This window comes from Saccopteryx leptura, chromosome 2, assembly GCF_036850995.1.
Source record: "Saccopteryx leptura isolate mSacLep1 chromosome 2, mSacLep1_pri_phased_curated, whole genome shotgun sequence".
Classification (NCBI taxonomy): domain Eukaryota; kingdom Metazoa; phylum Chordata; class Mammalia; order Chiroptera; family Emballonuridae; genus Saccopteryx; species Saccopteryx leptura.
The window spans coordinates 38,147,475-38,172,267 of NC_089504.1; the positions used below are offsets into that span (position 1 = coordinate 38,147,475).

Below are 24,793 nucleotides of genomic sequence, written 5' to 3' on the forward strand. Positions count from 1 at the left end.
TTAGAAAACTCAGCCCTCTACAATATAGATTTCCTCATTTGAGTGATAGAGCTAAAAACTTCTCTGAGACTGAGTTTTCTGATGTTTAAAAAAAAACAGTGTTTCTTCCCTCACAAGGTCATGTGGGATATAAGTGAAATTACTTATATATTTAAGCATGTAATGTAACATCTGAAATCTAGAGTCCCCTTTGCACTTATACTCTAGCCTTCCCAACCCAACTTGCCACCATTGCCACCAAAAAACAAATACTGAAGCCACAAAAAATTTTTTTTCTATAAAATGGCACATAATTTAAGTTCAAGTCTTGAGGATGGGCAGGATTTGGGAAGGTAAAACAAAAAAGAAAAAGGCATAAACAAATTAACACAGGTACATATAGTTTGGAAGACAGAATAGTTTGGTTCAGATATCCCATTGTAGGAGTGGGAAAACATGTGGTCCAGCAATCTGCAAATTATCTGGAGTTTTCATCCTAACTCTGCACTTATTAATAAGCTGTGAAATCGTGGGCAATACAAAGCTTCTTTAGCATTACCAATGAATGAGCCACTCATTCAACAGATATTTCTTGAGTACCTATTTTGTTCAAGGCTTTGTTCCAGGCAACAGGAGAGCAGAGTTTGTAAACCATGTTAGAGAGTTTGGATTTTATTTTAGCATATTGGGAAGCCATTTAGAGTTTTAAACACAAGGAAGATGTGACTTGATTACACTTTAAAAATCACTCTTGCTGCTGTATGAGATAAACCACAGGGAACAAGAAGAGATATAGACTAATTATTGCAATCATCCAAACAAAAGTTGATGGTGCTTATAAAGCAGTGTTAGTAGTGAAGGGCATTTCAAGTGGCTGGATCCAATATACAAAACATTTTTTTGTATATAAATATGTAAATACTGTACAAGCAACAAATTATAATACAAAATATCAGAGATAGATACTACTATTACAACCTCCACTAAGGAAGGATCAGAAGTACAATTTAAACAAGATGATAGCATTAGTAAAACTGCCAATCATAGAAATGTTCAAAACTTCTTGAAGGTTAAGCAACCTACTCCCAAGTAACAAAGGGACTTGGTTATAAATAATAACCATTATAAATAATGATGACTTTTATAGGTAGTGCATAAGTAAAATAGTGAGAAAATCATAAAACTTCAAGCATTAAACTAGAAGAATTCAGACTTAAGAGATAAGAGTAGATATCTCCAGAGATATAGTTAATGAATCTCTTCAAAGTCCAAAAAAGAAAACTAAAGACCAACTATAGTTCAATTAATAATAGTAAGAGAGCTAAGGAAAAATATATAATACTAATTTACAAACAAAAATAGCATAAGAAAAATTCTAGGCCAGTATTATTTATAAACATAGATGCAAAAATCATAAATAAAATAGCATCCAAATTCGTATTATCATCCAGCATAAATAAGTATAATAATATTTACATGTGAAATGCATTATATGTGTGTATGTATATATGTATATTGCCATATAACATAACCAGGTGTTCTATAAATACAAGGAGAGTTCAATATCTGAAAATCTAATCTGTTCAGGTAATTCACCACAATAAGTAGAGTACAGGAAAAACCCTATGTGATCTAATAAATGCAGAAAAAAACCTTGATAAAATATTACTTTTTCACAATAATTCTTAAAAAGCAGAAATAAATCAAATTTCCTTAATCTAAAAAAGGGTATCTTTTGAAATCTATAGAAAACATCATACTTTAAGACTCATGAAGCACTCCTCTTACACTCAGGAAAAAGACAAGGCTCCCCTACTCTAACTCCAACTGTTAAAAATTACACTGAATATTTTATACAATAAATTTTTTACAATAAGGGATTATCAAAACCAAAGAAAGTGTGAGAAAATGTCACAGCCAAGAGAGCCAAGGAGACAACTAAATGTAACACAGAGTCCTGGATGAGCTCCCAAATAAAAAAATATGTGTAAAATAAAAGTAAAGAAATTTGAAAAAAACAACAACTATGGATTATTAGTTTTGTTTTTTAGTTAATAAAACAAAATAAATAAAAATAAAACATTAACTTTTTAGTTAATAATATATCAATATTGGTTCATTAACTGTAACACATGTACTACACTATTTTAAGATGTTAATAATAGGAGAAACTCAGGGAGGTGGGCAGGAAAAGGCAATATGAAAATTCCCTCTACTATCTGCTCAATATTTCTGTAAACCTACAACTGTTCTTAAAAAGCAAAGTCTATTAATAAACATATATTTTTAAAATCCACTTAAAAAATAAAACAAGAATTGGAACAACACAAAAACTTACTAATCAAAAATGCAAAAACTAAAAGACCTAAGGAAATCTTTAAACAACTCAGTAGAGTAAGAATTGCTGAATAAGATCAATACTAAAAAAAAAAAAAAAAAAGGCCAGCAAAGCACCACTGCCTTATAATAGCAATGATTATTAGAAATATTTCTCTCAGAAAATGTAAGTTTTAAATATACTAATCACAATAATTAGGAATAAATTTAACAGAAAAAGTGTAAAATCTCCATGGAGAAAATAGCCTCCCCAGTGCACTTCTTACTTTCTCACACTTAACATATTTATTTTCTTTTTTTTTTTAAGTATTTTTTTTAATTAAAACAAAAAAATTTTTTTCTTTACAGAGACAGAAAGAGAGAGAGTCAGAGAGAGGGATAGATAGGGACAGACCAACAGGAACGGAGAGAGATGAGAAGCATCAATCATCAGTTTTTCGTTGCGACACATTAATTGTTCATTGATTGCTTTCTCCTATGTGCCTTGACCGCGGGCCTTCAGCAGACGAGTAACCCCTTGTTTGAGCCAGCGACCTTGGGTCCAAGCTGGTGAGCATTTTTTATTTTGCTCAAGCCAGATGAGCCCACGCTCAAGCTGGCGACCTCAGGGTCTCGAACCTAGGTCCTTGGCATCCCAGTCCAACGCTCTATTCACTGTGCCACGGCCTGGTCAGGCAACATATTTATTTTCTTGCTTATCGTCTGTCTCCTCCTATATGATCCATGAGGACAGTGATCTTTGTGTTTTTTTTGTTGTTTTTTTTAAATTTTTATTTATTTATTTTTTACAGAGACAGAGAGAGAATCAGAGAGAGGGATAGATAGGGACAGACAGACAGGAAGGGAGAGATGAGAAGCATCAATCATCAGTTTCTTGTTGGGACACCTTAGTTGTTCATTGACTGCTCTCTCATATGTGCCTTGACCACGGGCCTTCAGCAGACCAAGTAACCCCTTGCTCGAGCCAGCGAGCTTGGGTCCAAGCTGCTGAGCTTTGCTCAAACCAGATGAGCCCACGTTCAAGCTGGTGACCGTTGGGGTCTTGAACCTGGGCCCTCGGCATCCCAGTCCGACGCTCCATCCACTGCGCCACCGCCCGGTCAGGCGACAGTGATCTTTGTTTTAACTGTCAAGCACCTGCAACAGTGCCTGGTACAGAGTGCTCAATAAGTTATTTGATGAATAAATGACTGAAAATAGAGAGATGCAAATTAAAATGATAATGCTCTCAACTCATTAGGTAAGCAAAAACTTAAAAGTGGTAATATCAAGTATCAGTAAGAATACAGAGAAGTAGGCCTGACCAGGCGGTGGCACAGGGGATAGAGCGTCGGACTGGGATGCGGAGGACCCAGGCTCAAAACCTTGAGGTCACTGGCTTGAGCGCGGGCTCATCTGGTTTGAGCAAGGTTCACCAGCTTGAGTCCAAAGTCGCTGGCCTGAGCAAGGGGTCACTCCATCTGCTGTAGCCCCCCGGTCAAGACACAGATGAGAAAGCAATCAATGAACAACTAAGGTGCCACAACAAAGAATTGATGCCTCTCATCTATCTCTCTCCCTTCCTGTCTGTTTGTCCCAATCTCGTCTCTCACTCTGTCTCTGTCAGGGAAAAAAAAAATACAGAGAAGTAAAAAAAGGGGAATGTAAATTGGTACAATTATTTTAGAGAGCAACTGAGCAATATCTAGTAAGGTTGAACAGAGCCAAGCAATTCTACTTCCCCATATATACCCAGAGAAGCTCTCACACATAAACATAGAGAAACAGGCTCCGGGATGTTCACTGCAGTATATATTTGTACTAGTAAAAACCTAATTGTCCATGAGTAGCAAAACTAATAAATGGTGGTATGCCGCAAGTGCAGAGTGGTAGATCCTCAAGCCAGTCTTAATTCAGTGCTTCTGGACCTAAAAGAACGCTATGTATGGGAACCGTGACACACTGTAGAATAAAAAGATAAGACTCTATTCTACATTGTGTTTTTTTAAATGATAATGCAGCAAGTATAACCAGATCAATTTTTTAAATCTATGTTTATTTAATTATAGCTGGTATACAAACTTATATTGGTTATATTAGTTTCAGGTGTACAATATAGTGACTCAAAATTTTTATGCCTTACACTGTGATCACCCTACTAATTCTAGTAATCATCTGTTACCATATAGACTTATTATAATACTGTTGATTATATTCCCCTTCCCCTCTCCTCCGTCTTCCCACCCCTTCCCTTCTGGTAACCATCCCTTTGGTATGTTTCTATGAGTCTGTTTTTGTTTTGTTCTTTTAGATTCCACATATAAGTGAAACAATATGATATTTGTCTTTCTCTGCCTGACTTATTTCATTTAACATAATACCCACTAGATCCATCATGTTGTCACAAATGGCAAAATTTCATTCTTTTTTATTGTTGCATTAATATTCCATTCTATAAATATACCACATCTTCTTTATCCATTCATCTACTGATGAACACCTAGATTGTTTTCATATCTTGGCTATTATATATAAATAATGCTGCAATGAACATAAGGGTACATCTATCTTTTTAAATTAATGTTCTCTTTTTTTTTTTTAAATCTCCATACTGTTTTCCATAGAAGCTGCAGCAGTTTATAGTCCCACCAACAGTGTACAGGGTTCCCTTTTCTCCACATCTTTGCCAATACATTATTTGTTAAGTTTTTGATATTAGCCATTCTGACTGCTATGAGGTGGTGTTACATTATGGCTCTGATTTGCATTTCCCTGATGACTGGTGATATTGAGTATCTTTTCACAGGTAAGTTGGCCATCTATGTCTTCTGTGAAGAAATGTCTTTTTATGTCCTCTGACCATTTTTTGATTAGGTTATTTATTGTTTTGTTATTGAGTTATATAATTTTTTTTCATTTTCTAGCAAGAAATAGAGACTGACAGGGGCAGACATGCAGGAAGGGAAACATAAAAAGCATCAACACATAGTTGTGGCACTTTAGTTGTTCACTGATTGCTTTCTCATATGAGCAGGGGGCTACAGCTGACCCAGTGACCCCTTGCTCAAGCCAGTGACTGTGGGCTCAAGCCAGTGACCTTGGGATCATGTCTATGATCCCACACTCAAGCCAGGAACCTGCCTTCAAGCTGGTAAGCCCACACTCAAGCCGGCAACCACAGAGTTTTGAACTTGGGTCCTCAGCATCCCAGGTGAACACTCTATCCAGTGCACCACTGCCTGGTCAGACTCTATGAATTTCTTATGTATTGTGAATATCAATTCAACCCCTTACTGGATATATCTTTTATAGAATTTTTTTTAAGGTTTTATTTATTCATTATAGAGAGGGAAGAGAGAGAGAGAGAGAGAGAGAGAGAGAGAGAGAGAGAAGGTGGAAGGAGCAGGAAGCATCAACTCCCATATGTGCCTTGACCAGGCAAGCCCAGGGTTTTGAACCGGCAACCTCAGCGTTTCCAGGTTGACACTTTATCCACTGCGCCACCACAGGTCAGGCCTATAGAATCTTGATAACTATTGACTTTTGGAGGTATATGTAAAGGTTTCATTTTACTATTTCCTCATTTATTTATCTGTTTCAAATTTTTTATGCTGCTAAAACCATTAGGAGAAAGGCTGGTGGGATCATTTTATAGTGAATGAAATAGGCTGACACCAGTTGAACCCACTAATGAAATTTAACATCACTAAAAGTGACATGAGACACCATCAGCCTACCAAAAAGAAGAGGAAAAAAACCCACTTCAATCTGAATCTCAATCTAATGCTCAAACTACTAGATATAATTTTTAGTTTAAAGGAAGCAAGAGGGATAGAGGAACAAGGTAAAAGAAACCTTGGGGATATAACCAGCCAAATCTAGAATGTGCAGAGTCCTACATAACAAATGAGGGATGGGAAAACAGCTGTGGAATTAAAATGATTTGAGACATAATAACCAAATATGTACAACTTGTTTGGCTCTTGAATTGAACAAATCAACTGTGACAAGACATGTTTGAGACAATAAAGAAAATCTGAACACAGACTAAGTTACAGTAGTGCCTTGAGATACAAGCAGACCAACACATGAATTTTTTAAGATATGAGCTGTGACTCTGTCTGTATTTTTGTTCGAGATCCGAGTGAAATTCCAAGATATGAGCCATGATTCGGGAAGCTGCCGCTAGTAGGCGGATTGGCGCACCGATCCAGTATTGGCAACACCAGCATCTCACGTGTTACCCGCAGAATCAAGTCGAATCTTGTGTGCTGTATTCGTTATTGCATCATTTTTGCATTTTTTTACTAACTTGTTGTGTGCTATCATGGGGCTGAAGAAAGTGAGTGTAAAGGACAGTGGTGAGAAGAAAATGATGTCAACAGAAGTAAAGCAAGAAATAACAGAAAAACATGAGCGTGGTGTACGAGTGATTGAACTGGCAAGGCTGTACGACCGCAATACATCTACAATTTGTACCATCCTTAAACAAAAGGATGCCATCAAAAGCGCAAATCCAGTGAAAGGAACTACAATTCTGTCCCAATTAAGGACAAATATCCATGAAGAAATGGAGAAGCTTCTGCTGGTGTGGGTGAAAGAGAATGAGCTGGCAGGAGATACAGTGACGGAGACTGTAATATGCGAAAAGGCACGTGTTATTTACGGCGACTTGAATAAGAAAGAACCATCAACTTCAAAAGAGGCAGCAGAAGATATGTTTAAGGCAAGTCACGGCTGGTTTGAAAATTTCAAAAAGAGATCTGGCATCCACTCAGTGGTGAGGCATGGTGAAGCTGCGAGTGCTGGCATTAAGGCAGCTGAGGAGTACATCGCACGTTCTGCTGCGCTTATCACAAAGAAAGGCTACATCCTCCAACAAGTGTTCAACTGTGATGAAACAGGATTGTTTTGGGAAAAAAATGCCCCAGAGGACTTTCATCATTGCAGAGGAGACAAAGCAGCTGGGCTATAAATCCATGAAGAACCTTCTGACCCTTGCATTGTGTGCAAATGCTAGCGGTGACTGTAAAGTAAAGCCACTGCTAGTGTATCATTCTGAAAATCCTTGAGCCTTTAAGACTCACAAGATTCCTAAAGAAAAACTGCAGGTTATGTGGTGCGCATGGGTTATGCGGCAGTTTTTTACTGAATGGGTAAATCTCGTCTTTGGTCCTGCAGTGAAGAAATATCTTCAAGAAAATAAACTCCTGATGAAAGCATTACTATCCTTGAAAATGCTCCAGCCCACCCACCTGGTCTTGAAGATGACATTCTCGGTGAGTTCAAATTCGTGAAAGTCCTCTACCTCCCTACCCAACAGGACTTCAATCGTGCAACCTATGGATCAGCAGGTCATTTCCAACTTTAAAAAGCTTTACACAAAGCACTTGTTCCGCCGCTGCTTTGAGGTGACTGAGAATACAAATCTAACCCTTTGAGAGTTTTGGAAAGATCACTACAACATCGTGATATGTTTATGCATTATTGATTTGGCATGGCAAGAGGTTACAAGAAGAACCTTGAACTCGCAGGGAAAAAGTTATGGCTTGATGTTGTTGCAGACAGGGACTTCCAAGGAGTCAAATCAGAGACCAAGACCGAGGTAGAAGCACTGGAGGAGATTGTGTCCCTCAGAAAGTCGATGGGTCTGGAGGTAGATGAGGGTGACATAAACGAGCACGTGGAGGAACATGAGGAGGAACTCTCAACTGAGGAGTTGAAGGAGCTACAGATGATGCAACATACGGAGCTTCTGCAAGAGATTAGTAGTGAGGAGGAGGTAGAGTTGGAGGAAGTGATTTCTACAAGTGAAATTAAAGACATGCTGGCAATGTGGGAGAAACTTTCAGGTTTCATTGAAAGGAAACACCCAGAAAAAGTTTCAACTGGTCGTGCTTCAGCACTTTTTAATGACACTTGCTTGTCACATTTCCATAACATTTTAAAAGGCAGGCAAAAGCAAACCTCTTTGGATAGATTTTTATTCAAAAGTCCTGCAAGTGAAAGTCCCAAAAGTGCAGCCAAAAAGGCAAAAACAGGTGATGATTAAATGAAAAATACGTAATGTTAAGCTTAGGTTAAGTTTAAAGTTAAGAAAGTGTAGTTTTAGTTTTGTTTAGGGTAAAGAAACTGTAGTTTTAGTTTACATTTAGTGTTAAGAAAGTGCAGTTTTAGTTTACGTGTCTACAGTGCCAAGCATCCCTTCCTCCCCCTTCCCTCCTCCACCATTCACCTCCATTGGCTGCACTTGTCTGTCTCCAAGGTAAGAATACAGTACTAAATAACACTTTTTTCTTTTATTTCATATATTTTGTTATGCATTGGTAAAATATACATGTGTGTTTCTTAATTAAAAATGTCTTTTTTCATAATTTAGGATGATTTGGGGATGTTTCACAGGGCTGGAACGGATTAAATCTATTTCAGTTATTTTAAATGGGAGAAATTTGTTTGATATACGAGTTGACTGACTTACGAGCTTGGTTACAGAACTAATTAAACTCGTATCTCAAGGTACCGCTGTATTATTAATATATAACATTAAGAAATTGTTAAATTCTATGTTAAGGCATTGTTTTTTAAAGGTTATTGTCTATTAAAGAAGTATACTGATATATTTATGTATTTATGGGTGACACAAAAGGAAGTCTAAAAGTGGTTTTAAAATACCTCAGTGCCTGACCAGGCGGTGGCACAGTATATAGAGCGTCGGACTAGGACGCGGAGGACCCAGGTTCGAAACCCTGAGGTCGCTGGCTTGAGTGCAGACTCACCTGCTCAAGTGTGGGGTTGCTGGCTTGAGTGGGGGATCATAGACATGACCCCATGGTCTTGGCTTGAGCCCAAGGTTGCTGGCTTGAGCAAGGAGTCATTTACTGTGCTGTAGCTCCCCACCCTCGAGTCAAGGCACAAATGAGAAAGCAATCAATGAACAACTAAGGACACTAAGGAGCCACAACAAAGAATTGATGCTTCTCATCTCTCTCCCTTCCTATCTGTCCCTATCTGCCCTCTCTTTGTCTCTGTCATAAAAAAAATAAAATAAAATACTGTAGCAAATTAAAAAAAAAAAAGGGAAGACCTCAGGGTCTTGAACTTGGGTCCTCCGCGTCCTAGTCCTATATTCTACCCACTGCGCCACTGCCTGGTCAGGCACTGAGGTATTTTCAAACCACTTTCAGACTTCATTTTGTGTCACCCATAAATACATAAATATATCAGTATATTTCTTTAATAAGTCTATATATTTTGCATGTTCAAAATTCCAATAATAAAGTTTTTAAACAAAGTGGCAATCATAATGAGGCCACTTCACACCCACTGGGATAGCTATAGTCAAAAGTACAGCTAATAAGTGTTGGCAAGGATATGGAGAAATTGGTACCACTATACACTGTTGGTAGAAATATAAAATGGTACAGAGACTTTGGCAAACAGACTTGCAGTTTCTAAAATAGTTAAACATGTTACCATTTGATCCAGCAAGTCTATTCCCAGGTATACAGAGAACTGAAAACACGTGTCCAAACAAAAACTTATACATGAATGTTCACATTATCCATAATAGCAGCATTATCCATAATAGTCAAAAAATGAAGACAACCCAACTGTCCATCAACTAGTAAATAAAAAAATAAAATGTAGTATAATCACCAATGGAATATTATTTGGAAATAAAAAATGGAGTACTGACACATGCTATAACACAGAAGAAACTTTGAAAATATGCTAAGCAAAAGAAGACAGTCACAAAGGACCACATATTGTAAATTCCACTTATATGGAACATCTAGAATAAGCAAATGTGTAGAGACAGAAAGTCTGAGGAGCCTAAGACTGAGGAGGATGAGGGAATTGGAGTGTAATAGTTAAGGGCACAGGGTTTCTTTATGGGGAAATAAAAATGCTCTAAAATTAATTGTAATGGATGTACAAGTCTGTGAATATACTAAAAGCCACTAAACTGTACACTTTGTATTAATATGTACCTGTAAACTGTATATATGTAAACTATATTTCAATAAAGCTGTTTAAAAAATATATAAGGTGATAAAGAAATGAAAGTAAACTAGTGAGCTCCATATCCTAGAATAGAAACAGTAAAAATCTCAGAGGGAATTGAGAGCCACAGACCAGGATCCCTCATTTTTAGAATATATAAAATTCTGCAATATTTGTATAAAGTACATTTGGTTTTTTACTGTTTAACCCCTTCATCTGATTCTGCAGTGACACAGTAAAATTCAATGTGTTTCTTTACTAGGAAAACAAAGAAATTGGGAGTTGAGAAGCCTGTGTAGTACTCCATAGCCAAGCTTTGGGAAAACAGAAACACAAAGGGTAAAGTAGATGAATGGATAGAGTGGATTTTTGTATTTATCAGGGGAGAAGATAGATGGGAGCTTTAAAAAAAAATTGGGAGTGCTGGCTTGGGCATAAGAAGAGTTATACAGCTTAGTAACAGAAAGCCTATGAAGGATTTAGGTGAAGTAAGGGAAAATCCTGAGAAGAGTAGTTTGTGCTTGTCCCAAATTCCATTTCTTCATCGGATATAACTCCTTGGGGGTTGATTTGTATCCCTCAAAAGATATGCTAAAGTATTAATCCCCCATATCCTGTGAATATAATCTCCCTTGCAGATGTAATCAAATTAATCCAATGACTGTTGTTCTTACAAGATAATAGAGTGGGTAAAATACTGTGAGGACAGGACAGAACACACACACACACACACACACACACACACACACACACACGGAGGCATGTGACAAAGAAACAGAGACTAGAATGATGCGTCCACAAGTCAAGAAACAGCAAGGATTGATGGGAACCACCTGAAGGTAGAAGAGAGGCATGGGGCAATTTCTTCCTCAGAGATTCCAGAAGGAACTGACCCTGCCAACACCTTGATTTCAAAATTCTAGCCTCCAGAACTGAGAGAATAAATTTCTAATGCTATAAGATACCTGGTTTGTAGTACTTAGTTATGGCAGCTTTAGGAAACTAATACATCGATCAAACACTGCTTTTGGCTTCCTGCACTAATTTATGGATACTGGTCATTAACTGCCAAATCCAATAGCTCCACTTCATCACTGATCTTTTTTGTTCTCAGTAACATTTAACAGTATCAAGAATTTCTGCCTTAAAACATTTTTTTCCTTTGTTCTGTAAACTGTTTATGGTTCTCTTCCTTTCTCTTTCAGGCATCTCTTCCTCAGTCTCTTGCTTAAGATTCCATCTTTGACATTCTTCTTTAATGCACTTTCTACATACTCTACCTGAGTGAGCTCTTCTACGCCTATGACTTCAATTGCTACTGTTGTTGATGAATCCAACCACTATGACTTATAATTCCCCACCCTATCCAACCCTATCCAATCCTTCAGATTCTCTCATAAAATTGCATACCAGACATTTCTACTGAAATATCCCTGGCACTCCAAATTCTATCTTATAATCAATCAGCCAATTTTCTAATAGGCTCCATTAAAATTTTTCAACCTTTTTTATTTCATGGCACATATAATTCCAAAATTCTGCAGCACATCAAGAAATATATTTTTTGCTGATCTGACAAAATAAATAGGTATAATTTTGATTCATTCACACTGGACAGCAATTGCTGTGCTGGCTGTTGTCATTTTTTTTTTTTATTTGAGAACCTAAGGGAAAAGAGGTCAGTGCCCTGACTCTGTGAGTGACAGGTATTACATGTTTTAAAAATTCTTGTGGCGCCTAACCTGTGGTGGCGCAGTGGATAAAGCGTTGACCTGGAATGCTGAGGTTGCCGGTTCAAAACCCTGGGCTTGCCCGGTCAAGGCACATATGGGAGTTGAAGCTTCCTGCTCCTCCCCCCTTCTCTCTCTCTCTCTCTCTCTCAATCTCTCTCTCTCTCTCCTCTAAAATGAATAAGTAAATAAAAATTAAAAAAAAAAAAGAATTCTGTATTAAAAAAAAAAAAAATGGCCTGACCTGTGGTGGTGCAGTGGATAAAGCGTCGACCTGGAAATGCTGAGGTCGCCGGTTCGAAACCCTGGGCTTGCCTGGTCAAGGCACATATGGGAGTTGATGCTTCCTGCTCCTCCCCCCTTCTCTCTCTCTCTCTCTCCTTTCTAAAATGAATTAAAAAAAAAAAATTCTTGTGGCACAGCAGTTGAAAATTGCTGACCCCACCATGTATACAAGTAAAATAACGTCTTTTCTTTCCATCACCAATATCAAAAATATTCTCTATTCCTAATGGCCAAGACTAAGTTGTGTTCTCTTCTGTGTACCAGACCCCTCTCTGGAGACAAGTTAGGACAGCAGGACCAAGCAATGCAATAGTCTAAACATCCCTTAAAAGAGCACAAAAATAAGGATATATATATATCCAAATCTGGGGACAAGTAAAAGAAATGCTTTTTCTTTTCTGTGTAACAGGAGGACAGTTTCTCTAGTATAAGCTTCTTCCCCAACAATCTAGCACCAGACTAGTGCCAATTCAGCCACTTCTGGGGAACAATGAGAAGAATAGGAAAAGTAGGAGAAAAATCCTCCTAATGTAATGTCAGGCAATCTTCCAGCTGCTTTTTTTCTTTAACACAGTTTAAATTCTTTCATTCTTCTTTTTTTTTTTTTTTTTAACCTTTTTGATGCCCAGGCCACATACCAGACCAATTAAATCTAATATCTGTGGGTGGCACTCAGGCATATGTATATATATATATATTTTTAAGGATATTTATTTTAATTATTTTTATTTACTTATTCATTTTTAGAGAAGAGAGAGAGAGAAGGGAGGAGGAGCAAGAAGCATCAACTCCCGTATGTGCCATGACCAGGCAAGCCCAGAGTTTTGAACCAGAGACCTCAGTATTCCAGGTCAACGCTTGATCCACTGCGCCACCACAGGTCAGGCAAATTCTTTCATTCTTCAACATGCTCATGGGTACCTCTGCTGAAAAACTATAAAAGTGTCCTGTAAAGAGATTTTCTCTATCTCTCCATATTGCATATAAAGCAGTTCCTACCTCACTGTCAGCTCCCAATACATTGATTTGCTCCAATTTGTAGGTCCAATATCTGGCTTCCTCCTCTGGGATATCTACCATGAAAAAGAAGAAACCACATTAGCAGGCTAATAATTTAATCATGGGTCAATAATACTTTGTTCAATCAAATGACCAAAATTAGAAGGGTGATAACAATAGATTAATTTTACTAGAGGCTTCATTTTTGCTGTGAACATTATCTTAAATCTTTACAAAAACCAGAATACTGTTCTATTATTCCCACTGGATCAGAATTAACATTGTTAAGATGTCAATACTACCCAAAGTGACATACAGAGTCAATGTGATTGCTATCAAAATTCCAATAATTTTTTTTTGCAGAAATAGAAATGCCATCCTAAAATTAATATGGAATCTCAACAGATCACAAATAGCCAAAAAATCTTGAAAGTAAGAAGAAAGCGGGAGGACTCATATTTCCTAATTTTAAAACTTACTACAAATCTACAGTAACCAAAACAGTGTGGTACTATAATTATGTAACATGATAGAGGTATAAGCTAATGCTATGGAGCTAATCATTTTGTAATATATAAATGTATCAGATCAACACATTTTACTATCTTAAATTTATACAGTGCTAAATGTCAATTATATCTTAATAAAAATATATTTTAGCCTGACCAGGCAGTGGTGCAGTAGATAAGAGTGTGGGCCTGGGATGCCGAGGACCCAAGTTCAAAACCCCGAGGTCGGCCTGACCTGTGGTGGTGCAGTGGATAAAGCGTCGACCTGGAAATGCTGAGGTCGCCAGTTCGAAACCCTGGGCTTGCCTGGTCAAGGCACATATGGGAGTTGATGCTTCCAGCTCCTCCCCCCCCCATCTCTCCTCTCTCACTCTCTCTCTGTCTCTCTCTCTCCTCTCTAAAATGAATAAATAAAAAAAATAAACAAAAAAAACCAAACCTCGAGGTCACCCACTTGAGTGGGGGCTCACGAGCTTGAGTATGGGGTTGCTAGCTTGAGCATGGGATCATAGACATAACCCCATGATAGCTGACTTGAAGCTCAAGGTCTCTGGCTTAAGCAAGGGGTCACTGGCTCAGCTAGTGACCCTGGTCAAAGCACATATGAGAAAGCAATCAATAAACTAAGGTGCCATACTATGAGTTGATGCTTCTCATCTCTCTCCCTTCCTGTCTGTGTCTATCTGTCTCTCTCTCTCTAACAAAATAAATATAAATAAATAAATAAAAATATTTTTAAAGTGAAAAGAAAAACAGTGTGGTACTGACATAAAGACAGATATATAGATCAATAGACTAGAGAAATAAACCAAGAAATAAACCCTCATATATATGCTCAAATGATTTTTTTTTTCTTTTCTTAAGTTGGAAACAGGGAGGCAGTCAGACTCCCGCATGCGCCCGACCGGGATCCACCCGGCACGCCCACCAGGGGGCGATGCTCTGCCCATCTTGGGGCGTCGCTCTGCCGCAATCAGAGCCATTCTAGCGCCTGAGGCAGAGGCCACAGAGCCTTCCTCAGTGCCTGGGCAAACTGCTCCAATTGAGCCTTGGCTACGGGAGGGGAAGAGAGAGGAAGGAGAGGGGGGTGGGGTGGAGAAGCAGATGGGCGCTTCTCCTGTGTGCCCTGGCCAGTAATCAAACCCGGGACTCCAGCACACCAGGCCGACGCTCTACCACTGAGCCAACAGGCCAGGGCCCGCTCAAATGATTTTTTGACAAGGGTATACTGAATGGGAATAAGAGTCTTCAACAAACAGTGCTGAGAAAATTGAGTATCTATTGTATATGCAAAAGAATAAAGTTGGGCCCTTACCTAACACCACATAAAAAAAATTAACCTAAGTTAATTTTTAGTTAAAGTTAAGTTCTAAGACCTAAAACTATAAAACTGCTAGGAAAAACATAGGGCAAAAGCTGCACAACATTGGATTTGGCAATGATTTCTTGGCTAGGACACTAAAGGCACAGGCAACAAAAGAAAAAAATAGACAAATTGGACTTGATCACAAACAAAAGAATTTCTGCACCAAAAGACAATATCAATAGAATAAAAAGGTAACCAACAGAATGGGAGAAAATATTTGCAAATTATATAATGGATAAGGGATTAATACCCAAAATATATAGAGAACTCTTAAAACTCAAAAGCAAACAAAAGAACTCATTAAAAATATATGAAGGACTTGACAAACATTTCTCCAAAGAAGTTGTACAAATGGCCAATAAGCTCAAGAAAACATGCTCAACATCATTGATGTTGACTTGGGGAAACACAAATCAAACCTACAATGAGATACTATACACCCATTAGGATGACTACTATCAAAAAAAACAGAAAATAACAAGTGTTGATGATAACATGAGAAACTGAAACCCTTGTACACTGTTGACGGGACTATAAAATGGTATAGCAACTATGAAAATAAGTAATGGCAATTCTTTAAAAAATTAAAAATAGAATTACCATATAATGCAGCAATTCCACCTCTGAGTATATACCAAAAAGAACCGAAAGGAGAAACTGAGAGATATTTGCAGCACACCCATGTTCACAACAGCATTATTCACAGTAGCTAAGATGTGGAAGCAAACCAAGTGCCCATCAAATAATGATTGGATAAGCAAAATACAGTACTATATACCTACAATGAAATATTCAACCTTAAAAAGGAAGGAAATAGTGACATATGCTACAATATGAAGTAACCTTGAGGACATTATGTTAAGAGAAATAAACCAGTTACAGAAATACTAATACCCTATAATTCCACTTATATGAGGTACTTAGAGTAGTCAAAAGTCATAGAAAGTAGAATGGTGGTTGCCGGGGCTGAGGGAAAGAGAGTGAGAGTTATGGTTTAATGGGTACAGTTTCAGTTTTACTTGAATGGTGGTGATGGTTCACAATGTTATGAATGTATTAATATCACTAAACTGTACACTTAAAAATGGTTAAGATAGCCCTGGCCGGTTGGCTCAGCGGTAGAGCGTCGGCCTAGCGTGCAGAGGACCCAGGTTCGATTCCCGGCCAGGGCACACAGGAGAAGCGCCCATTTGCTTCTCCACCCCTCCGCCATGCTTTCCTCTCTGTCTCTCTCTTCCCCTCCCGCAGCCAAGGCTCCATTGGAGCAAAGATGGCCCAGGCGCTGGGGATGGCTCTGTGGCCTCTGCCCCAGGCGCTAGAGTGGCTCTGGTCGCGACATGGCGACACCCAGGATGGGCAGAGCATCGCCCCCTGGTGGGCAGAGCGTCGCCCCATGGTGGGCATGCTGGGTGGATCCTGGTTGGGCGCATGCGGGAGTCTGTCTGTCTCTCCCTGTTTCCAGCTTCAGAAAAATGAAAAAAAAAAAAAAATGGTTAAGATAATTAATTTTGTTATCTTTATTTTACAATAAAAATAATAATGATATATCCTTATTTCTATATATTTAAGATTGACTATTACAACTTCCCAAAAAACAAAACCCATCTGTTAAAATCATCAGATAGGCTCTGACCGTGTATCTCAGTTGGTTAAAACAAAATCCTGATATGCCAAGGTTGCAGGTTGGATTTCTGATCAGGACACATATAAAAATCAGCCAATGAATGCACAAATAAGGGGAATAACAAATCGATGTCTCTCACTCTCTCCTTTTCTCTCTCTCTCAAATAAATAAATAAATAAATGCATCAGATATATCCATATATATTCAGCATGAAAGAGAAACAATGAGGCAATATATGGATCAGATCAACTTTAAAGACAATTAAATAGATATACCTCACTGTCCAAAACTTTACCTCCTCCCCCACAAACTGCTCTTCAGCAATTAATGGCAATATTTCAAAGTCTTATAATAAAACCTTCAAATAATCTACTACCTAATTTGTATAGCACTTCCTCATCCAAACAATGGTGTATCCTGTAACCTGTTTAAAAGAAGAGAGAAGACAGGAACAGCTGCTATGCTGCAGGTCTATATGTTCTGATGGAGAATGATTCACCAAGATACATTGTTAAGTGGACCATAGCAGGAACAGCCAATGTGTTAAAATATGCTAGAATATGCTACTATTTGTGTTTTAAAAAGAGATTATATCTACATTTGCTTATAGATTCAAAAACTGACTCTGCAAAGATACACAAGAAAGTATTAAACGTAATAATAGCCTATACGGAAGATAACTTACTTGTGAGGAAAACTTAATTTTTACTGGAAAACTTTTTAAACCATTATACATTACTGCCTCACCCCCAAAATAGTTTTAAGAAAAAGTATATAGAGCTATGACAATATTTACTGCAGTTTTATTAGTTTTTTTATTTGAGAGAGAGGAAGGGAGAAAGATGAGAAGCATCAAACGCAGTCGCAGCGCTTTAGTTGTTCACTGATTGTTTCTCATACATGCTTTGATAGGGAGGTTCCAATTGAGCCAGTGATCACTTGCTTAAGCCAGTGACCTTTGGGCTCAAGCAAGTGACCATGGGGTCATGTCTATGATTCCATACTCAAGCCGGGGATCCTGTGCTCAAGCTGGTAAGTCTGTGCTCAAGCCAGATGAGACCACACTGAAGCTGGTGACCTCGGGGTTTCAAACCTGGGACCTCAGCATGCTCTATCCACTGTACCACCACCGTAGTATTATTTATAATAGTATAAACTTTGAACAAACAAAATACCCAACAAGAGAAGTGGTTAAATGCATTATGATTTATATTAAAAGCCCAGGTTCTGGAGCCAAATCACCTAAGTATACTTCCTGGCTTTACAACTATGTGACCTTGAGCAAAGACTTAAATACTCTAAGTCTCCGTTTCCTCATCTCTAAAATGAAAATAGTTCAATCTCAAAGGACTGAAATGAGGATTAAATTAGATAACATTGCTTGGCCTGTGGTGGCGCAGTGGATAGAGCATCAACCTGGAAACGCTGAGGTTGCCGGTTCGGAACCCTGGGCTTGCCTGGTCAAGGCACATGTGGGAGTTGATGCTTCCTGCTCCTCCCCCCTTCTCTCTCTCTCTCTCTCTCTCTCCTCTCTATAATGAATAAATAAAATCTTTTAAAAAAAAAAATTAGATAACATTATAATGCTTAGAGATATACCCACTGGCACACAGTAATTGGTCAACAAATGTTATAATTATTATTGTTGTACATTCATACAATAAAATAAAATAAACCAAAGAAAATATAAAAAATAATTTATTTTATATAAAATTTATATTTTAACTATGTAATTAGTGAAAAAATAGATTAAAATGTGATATATACTGTACCATTTTATAAGAAAAACTGTATATAGCCCTGGCCGGTTGGCTCAGTGGTAGAGCGTCAGCCTGGCATGTACAAGTCCCGGGTTTGATTCCCAGCCAAGGCATACAGGAGAAGTGCCCATCTGCTTCTCCACCCCTCCCTCTCTCCTTCCTCTCTGTCTCTCTCTTCCCCTCCTGCAACCAAAGCTCTAATGGAGCAAAGTTGGCCCAGGCGCTGAGGATGGCTCCATGGCCTCTGCCTCAGGCACTAGAATGGCTCTGATTGCAATGGAGCAATGCCCAGATGGGCAGAGCATCGCCCCCTGGTGGGTTTGCCAGGTGGATCCTGGTCGGGCACATACAGGGAGTCTGTCTCTCTGCCTCCCCACTTCTCACTTCCGAAAAATACAAAAAAAAAAACAAAAAAACACTTGTATATGTGAATAAAAAAACACTTAACATATAAAAAACATCTCTAGTGAGTGAGGTTTTAAGAAACCTTTGTGCTTTTTGCATATCTATATTTTCCAAACTTTCAACATAATTTAAAAATTTACAAAGAAAGATACCATATAATTGAATAGAATATTTAAAGGTTCCTGAATTACCCAAAAGAAATTCCTTTGCCAAAATATGGCATGAGGCCCTGGCCGGTTGGCTCAATGGTAGAGTGTCAACCTGGTGTGTGGAAGTCCTGGGTTCAATTCCTGGTCAGGGCATACAAGAGAAGAGTGCTCTGCTTCGCCAACCCTCCTCTTGCTTCCCCCCCCCCCTCTTCCTTTCCTGACATCATGGCTCAATTGGAATGAGTTGGCCCCAGGTGCTGAGGATGGCTCCATGGCCTTCGCTTCAGGTGCTAGAAGAGCTCCGTTAGGAGCAACACCCCAGATGGGCAGAGCATGGCGTCCTAGTGGGCTTGCCAGGTGGATCACAGTAGGGGTGCATGCGGGAGTCTGTCTCTCTGCCTCTCCTCCTCTCACTTACTTAAAAAAGAAATGTCATGCTAGGTTAAAATTTATCCTTTAATAAGTTCTTTAAAACCATATCCCAAAGGTGGTTATCACTGAGGCAAAGCTTAGTACACTGATATTAACTAACATCAAAGACAGGTTGACTTCACCTGAGATTTTACCTTAACATTTATTCAAAAAAAATATTTTTAGGCAACTATTATGTGCCAAGAAAACATTAAAGATACCAAAATAAACTACACAAGTGCCCTCATGAAAACTCAAAATCTGTAAAGAAATGTATACAGCTACCTATGACAATAAAGGTGATGCTGTGCTGAGAGAAATGTTTATTTAAAATTTAATAAGGGTTGGACTGACAGACTTCTAGCATGAGCTCCACAGATCGACATTCTAGTGAAACTCTTAGGGTGTGTGTTTGCGTGTATATAAAAATATAAAACAGCCCTGGCCAGTTGGCTCAGTGGTAGAGCGTCGGCCTGGCGTGCGGAAGTCCCGAGTTCGATTCCCAGCCAGGGTACACAGGAGAAGCGCCCATCTGCTTCTCCACCCCTCCCCCTCTCCTTCCTCTCTGTCTCTCTCTCTTCCCCTCCCGCAGCTGAGGCTCCATTGGAGCAAAAGATGGCCCGGGCGCTGGGGAGGGGTCCTTGGCCTCTGCCCCAGGCGCTAGAGTGGCTCTGGTCGAGGCAGAGCGACGCCCCGGAGGGGCAGAGCATCGCCCCCTGGTGGGCAGAGCGTCGCCCCCTGGTGGGCGTGCTGGGTGGACCCCGGTCGGGCACATGCGGGAGTCTGTCTGACTGTCTCTAGCTTCAGAGGAATGCAAAAAAAAAAAAAAAAAAAAAAAAAAAAAAATATATATATATATATATATATATATATATAAAAAACACCATTCAAAGTCTCTAGAAATAGTATAAGGACATACAGCAAATGAAGAAACATTTATTTTTAAAAAATCTGCCTGACCAGGCGGTGGCGCAATGGATAGAGCGTCGGATTGGAATGCTGAGGACCCAGGTTCGATACCCTGTGGTCGCAGTGGGCTCATCTGATTTGAGCAAAAGCTCGCCAGCTTGGACCCAAGGTTGCTGGCTCAAGCAGGGGGTTACTCGGTGTGCTGAAGGCCCGCAGTCAAGGCACATATGGGAGTGCAGTCAATGAAAAACTAAGGTGTCGCAATGCACAACGAAAAACTGGTAATTAATGCTTCTCATCTCTCTACCTTTCTGTCTGTCCTGAGTCTCTCTCTGTCTCTGTAAAAAAAAAAACAACAACAACAACAACAAAACTACTAAAACTTTAAAATAACCTATTCTGTGGTATTTGAACCAATACCCATTCCCATCCTCTCCCCTCCCAATTCAACAAGATAAAATCTCCATTCCAGACTAGTACAGCCAAGTCCACAGCACTAAGAATACAAGCAACTAAGCCATAAGTGAGAACTCCAATTGCTTTTCTCTTCACCTACAACTCAGCCTACAGACGTACAAGAAAGTCTTCCTTTCTATTTTTCTGAAGTGATAATAGTTGTTCTGAGTTTAGTTATATCTAAGCTTATTAGAAAAGTATGCCAGTTTTGCTTAAATCACTATGAGGTACCTATAAGTAGACTGAAATCTATCTACTTATGCCTGATATGCCAAGGTTGCAGGTTTGATTCTCAGTCAGGGCACATACAAGAATCAACAAATAAATAAGTAAAACAAATCAATGTTTTTTCCCCTCTCTCTCTCCCCCTTCCTCTCTCTCTAATATCAATTTTAAACAATTTAAGTATATATGGATATCACCTGACTGGTGGTGGTACAGTAGATAGAGTGTCGACCCAGTACAAAGGGGTTGCTGGTTCAAAGCCCAGAGGTTACCAGCTCTGAGCAAGCTCATCAGTATGGGGTCACTGGCTTGAGCAGGGGAATCATCTACATCAGGGGTAGTCAACCTTTTTATACCTACTGCCCACTTTTGTATCTCTGTTAGTAGTAAAATTTTCTAACCACCCACTGGTTCCACAGTAATGGTGATTTATAAAGTAGGAAAGTAACTTTACTTTATAAAATTTATAAAGCAGAGTTACAGCAAGTTAAAGCATATAATAATAATTACTTACCAAGTACTTTATGTCAGATTTTTGCTAAGTTTGGCAGGATAAATCTTTATAAAACAACTTACTGTAGTTAAATCTATCTTTTTATTTATACTTTGATTGCTCCGCTACCGCCCACCATGAAAGTTGGAATGCCCACTAGTGGGCGGTAGGGACCAGGTTGACTACCACTGATCTACATGATCCCAAAACCTGCCAGCTTGAGCCCTCGCTGGCTTGAACAGAAGACACTGGCTTGCCCAAGTAAAGGCATGTATGAAAAGCAATCGATGCACAACTAAAGTGCTGCAACTTCGAGTTGATTCTTCTTACCCTCCTTTTCCCTTCCTCTCTCTCTCTCTCTCAAAAAAAAAAAAAACTTAAAAAAAAGAACATGTGAATATCAACAGTGTGAACAGTCAAAATTAAAATAAATTAAAATAAGATACCATATATTAGACCATAAAGGTTAAAAATTATGAAATATAAAATGTTGGCAAAGATATGTAGAAAAGAGACACCTCAGACATAGTTGATAAGAATATAAAGTCTTTCTGACAAATAACTTGGCAATACTATGAAAAGTAAAGGTGCATATACCATTTGACTTGTGCCTTAAATTCTACTTTAAGGACTTTATCCTAGACTCACAAATGGGCACAGATATACAAAACTATTCATTATAACAGGATGCAATATAAAAAGAAAAACTGGAAACAACCTCCATGTTTCCATATAAAGAAAGGATTCCAATAAATAAAGGATTGCTTAAATAATTTATCAAATAGGCAGCTGTTCAGACCAGCAAGAAAGACCTTAAAGTATAGAATGGAATAATGTCCAAGATCATGTGTTTTCATAGTTTATACAACACTATATACAGTCATGTGCAGCTCACTAACAAGGTATGTTCTGAGAAACGCATCAGTAGACAATTTTGTCATTGTGCAAACATCATAGAGTATACTTACAAAAACCTAGATGTTATAGCCTACTACACACTTAGGCCTTTTGGTATACCAGTATCTTTTATGTGTGCCATCATTGACTGAAACGTCATTTGAAGCACAAAACTATATCACTATATATAGTATATAGAGTATGATCCAAATTTTGTCAAAATAAATTTTTTTTTTTTTTGGTGAAAGGTGAGATAGTGAGGCAGACTCCTGCATGTGACCTGACTGCGATCCACCTGGCAACCCCATTTAGGGCTGATGCTCGAGTACTGAGCTATATTTAGTGCCTGGGACTGATGCACTCCAGCAGAGTAATCCTCAGTGCCTGGGGCCATGCTCAAACCAACTGAGCCACTGGCTGCAGGAGGGGCAGAGGGAGTGAAGGGGAGATGGAGAGAGGGAAATAGATGGTCACTTCTCCTGTGTGCCTTGACTAGGAATTGGACACTGGACATCCATATGCTGGGCCAATGCTCTAGCCACTGAGCCACTGGCCAGGGCCAAGAATTCCTACAAAAGAAATTTCTTATGTCTAAACTAAGACATAAGAAATTTAATAGTGGTATACCTCTTTAACCACAAAGGGAATGAAAAGGAGATGGAAGAAAGTGGAAAGAGAAACAACTTTTATCCATGCACACTTCCATACTATTTGAATTTTTACTAGGACATGTATTTTTGTGAGTTTTTCAAGTTTCCTTTTAAATTACTATTCTATTTATTAGAGTTACTTCACTGTTGAAATTGATAGGTCATAAGATACATATATTTATTTCAAGACAAATATTAAAATAGTATTAAAAGAATAAATTATTGATGTTCTTTAATAAGTAGGTATTTGATAAGTGGTCATCGCAAACTAAATGACTTGACAAGAATGCTTTTAGTGTGGATTCTTTAATTAGCACCATCCCAGCATCTACTCTGCACTATCCCTGGGCTAGACATTATAGGAAATAGACAAAAAGAAGACAAAATGCCCTCAAAGGAGATGGCTGACAAGACAAAAGACACAGTAATCAAACAACTAGCAAACAATTTCAAACAACATGGTAAAAAGTATTAAATGGTTTAAAATCTAATCAGTTAGACTCACCAAAAGGCAACTCAAATCTTGTATCAAGCAAAATTTTATGGGGAGTTGGGTTTTTAGTTCCACAGATCTCATCATCTTTCATTAATGTCTCTGCCTCCAACGTGGACCACTCCCCAGGTCCTTCCTAGAAAACAGAGATCTAAGATTAAACTTTAATTCTTCATGACTCCCCTCTTGGTTTAACAGCCAAGTGTTGTTCTCTAAATTTCCTTGTTGAAGAGCTTCTGAGGGCCATTCACATTCTGATGAGTAAACACGCCACCTGCCTTTCCTGCATGTGGCTTCTGTTATTGCTCTTTGGTAGGACAGCAGCTTTCACTGTGCTCAGCTCTCTGCAATCCCACTGAGGACAGAATTTCTGGAGTAGCAATCCATGGATCAGTATTTAATCTACACAATTCTTAATGACTGTGTCACTTCACGTGTTGCTATTTCTAGTCAGTAAAGAGCTACTAACATTGCTGGTTAAGTAGACTTGAATTGGGGATATAATGAAAATGAACTGCCCATCCTCCTGGGGGAGTAGAAACTTAACCAGGACTAAAAGAAATGTAAGAAGAGGCACATTTTCACCATCCCCACTCCCAGAGAAAACTCATACCCATGTAAAAGCCAAACAGGAACACTATAGATACAGTCCAGCTTCAAAGTAAGTGTCTATGGGGAAATTATGCTGAGTTCTAAACTAGGAAAGTGGAATGGGAGTTCAGTCCTGAAAATAAACAAAGACAATGTGAATACCAATTGCCAAGCCTAGTAGTTCCTTAAACTCTGTTAGGGTTAGGGTTACATGTAGAAGAAGGAAGGCTAACACTAGTTCCCTGGGGATTGGTGACCCAAAGAAAAAAAGCAGAAAACAGGACCTAGAACAGAACAGGATCCAGGCAGGCGGCTGAATAAGTTTAATGGGACTCCTCCCAGAAAAGTATTGTGGAGGGAAAGGTAGAAACCACAGGTACCTTAGATCAGTCAATCTTACACACTCACTCACTCCTCCCTCTTTCCCTCTCCTGATCTTTCTCTCTCTCTCTCTCTCTCTCTCTCTCTCACACACACACACACACACACACACACAGGACTCAGAAGAGCTGTCTACATGATAGTTTTAAAAGGTGTTCTAG

At 38.7% G+C, this 24,793-nt stretch overlaps 1 protein-coding gene across 10 annotated transcripts in view; it reads right to left on the bottom strand.

Moving 5' to 3' along the window:
• The window catches only part of UNC13B (unc-13 homolog B), a 296,554-nt gene that overhangs the window by 176,196 nt on the left and 95,565 nt on the right, over window positions 1–24,793 (bottom strand). For all 10 annotated transcript variants that reach the window (XM_066367732.1, XM_066367730.1, XM_066367733.1 and 7 more), the window contains exons 5-6: window positions 23,673–23,796; window positions 13,314–13,387 (exon numbers count right to left, since the gene is read on the bottom strand). In XM_066367732.1, the coding sequence (XP_066223829.1) occupies window positions 13,314–13,387; window positions 23,673–23,796 (198 nt within the window). The remainder of the gene's footprint in view (window positions 1–13,313; window positions 13,388–23,672; window positions 23,797–24,793) is intronic.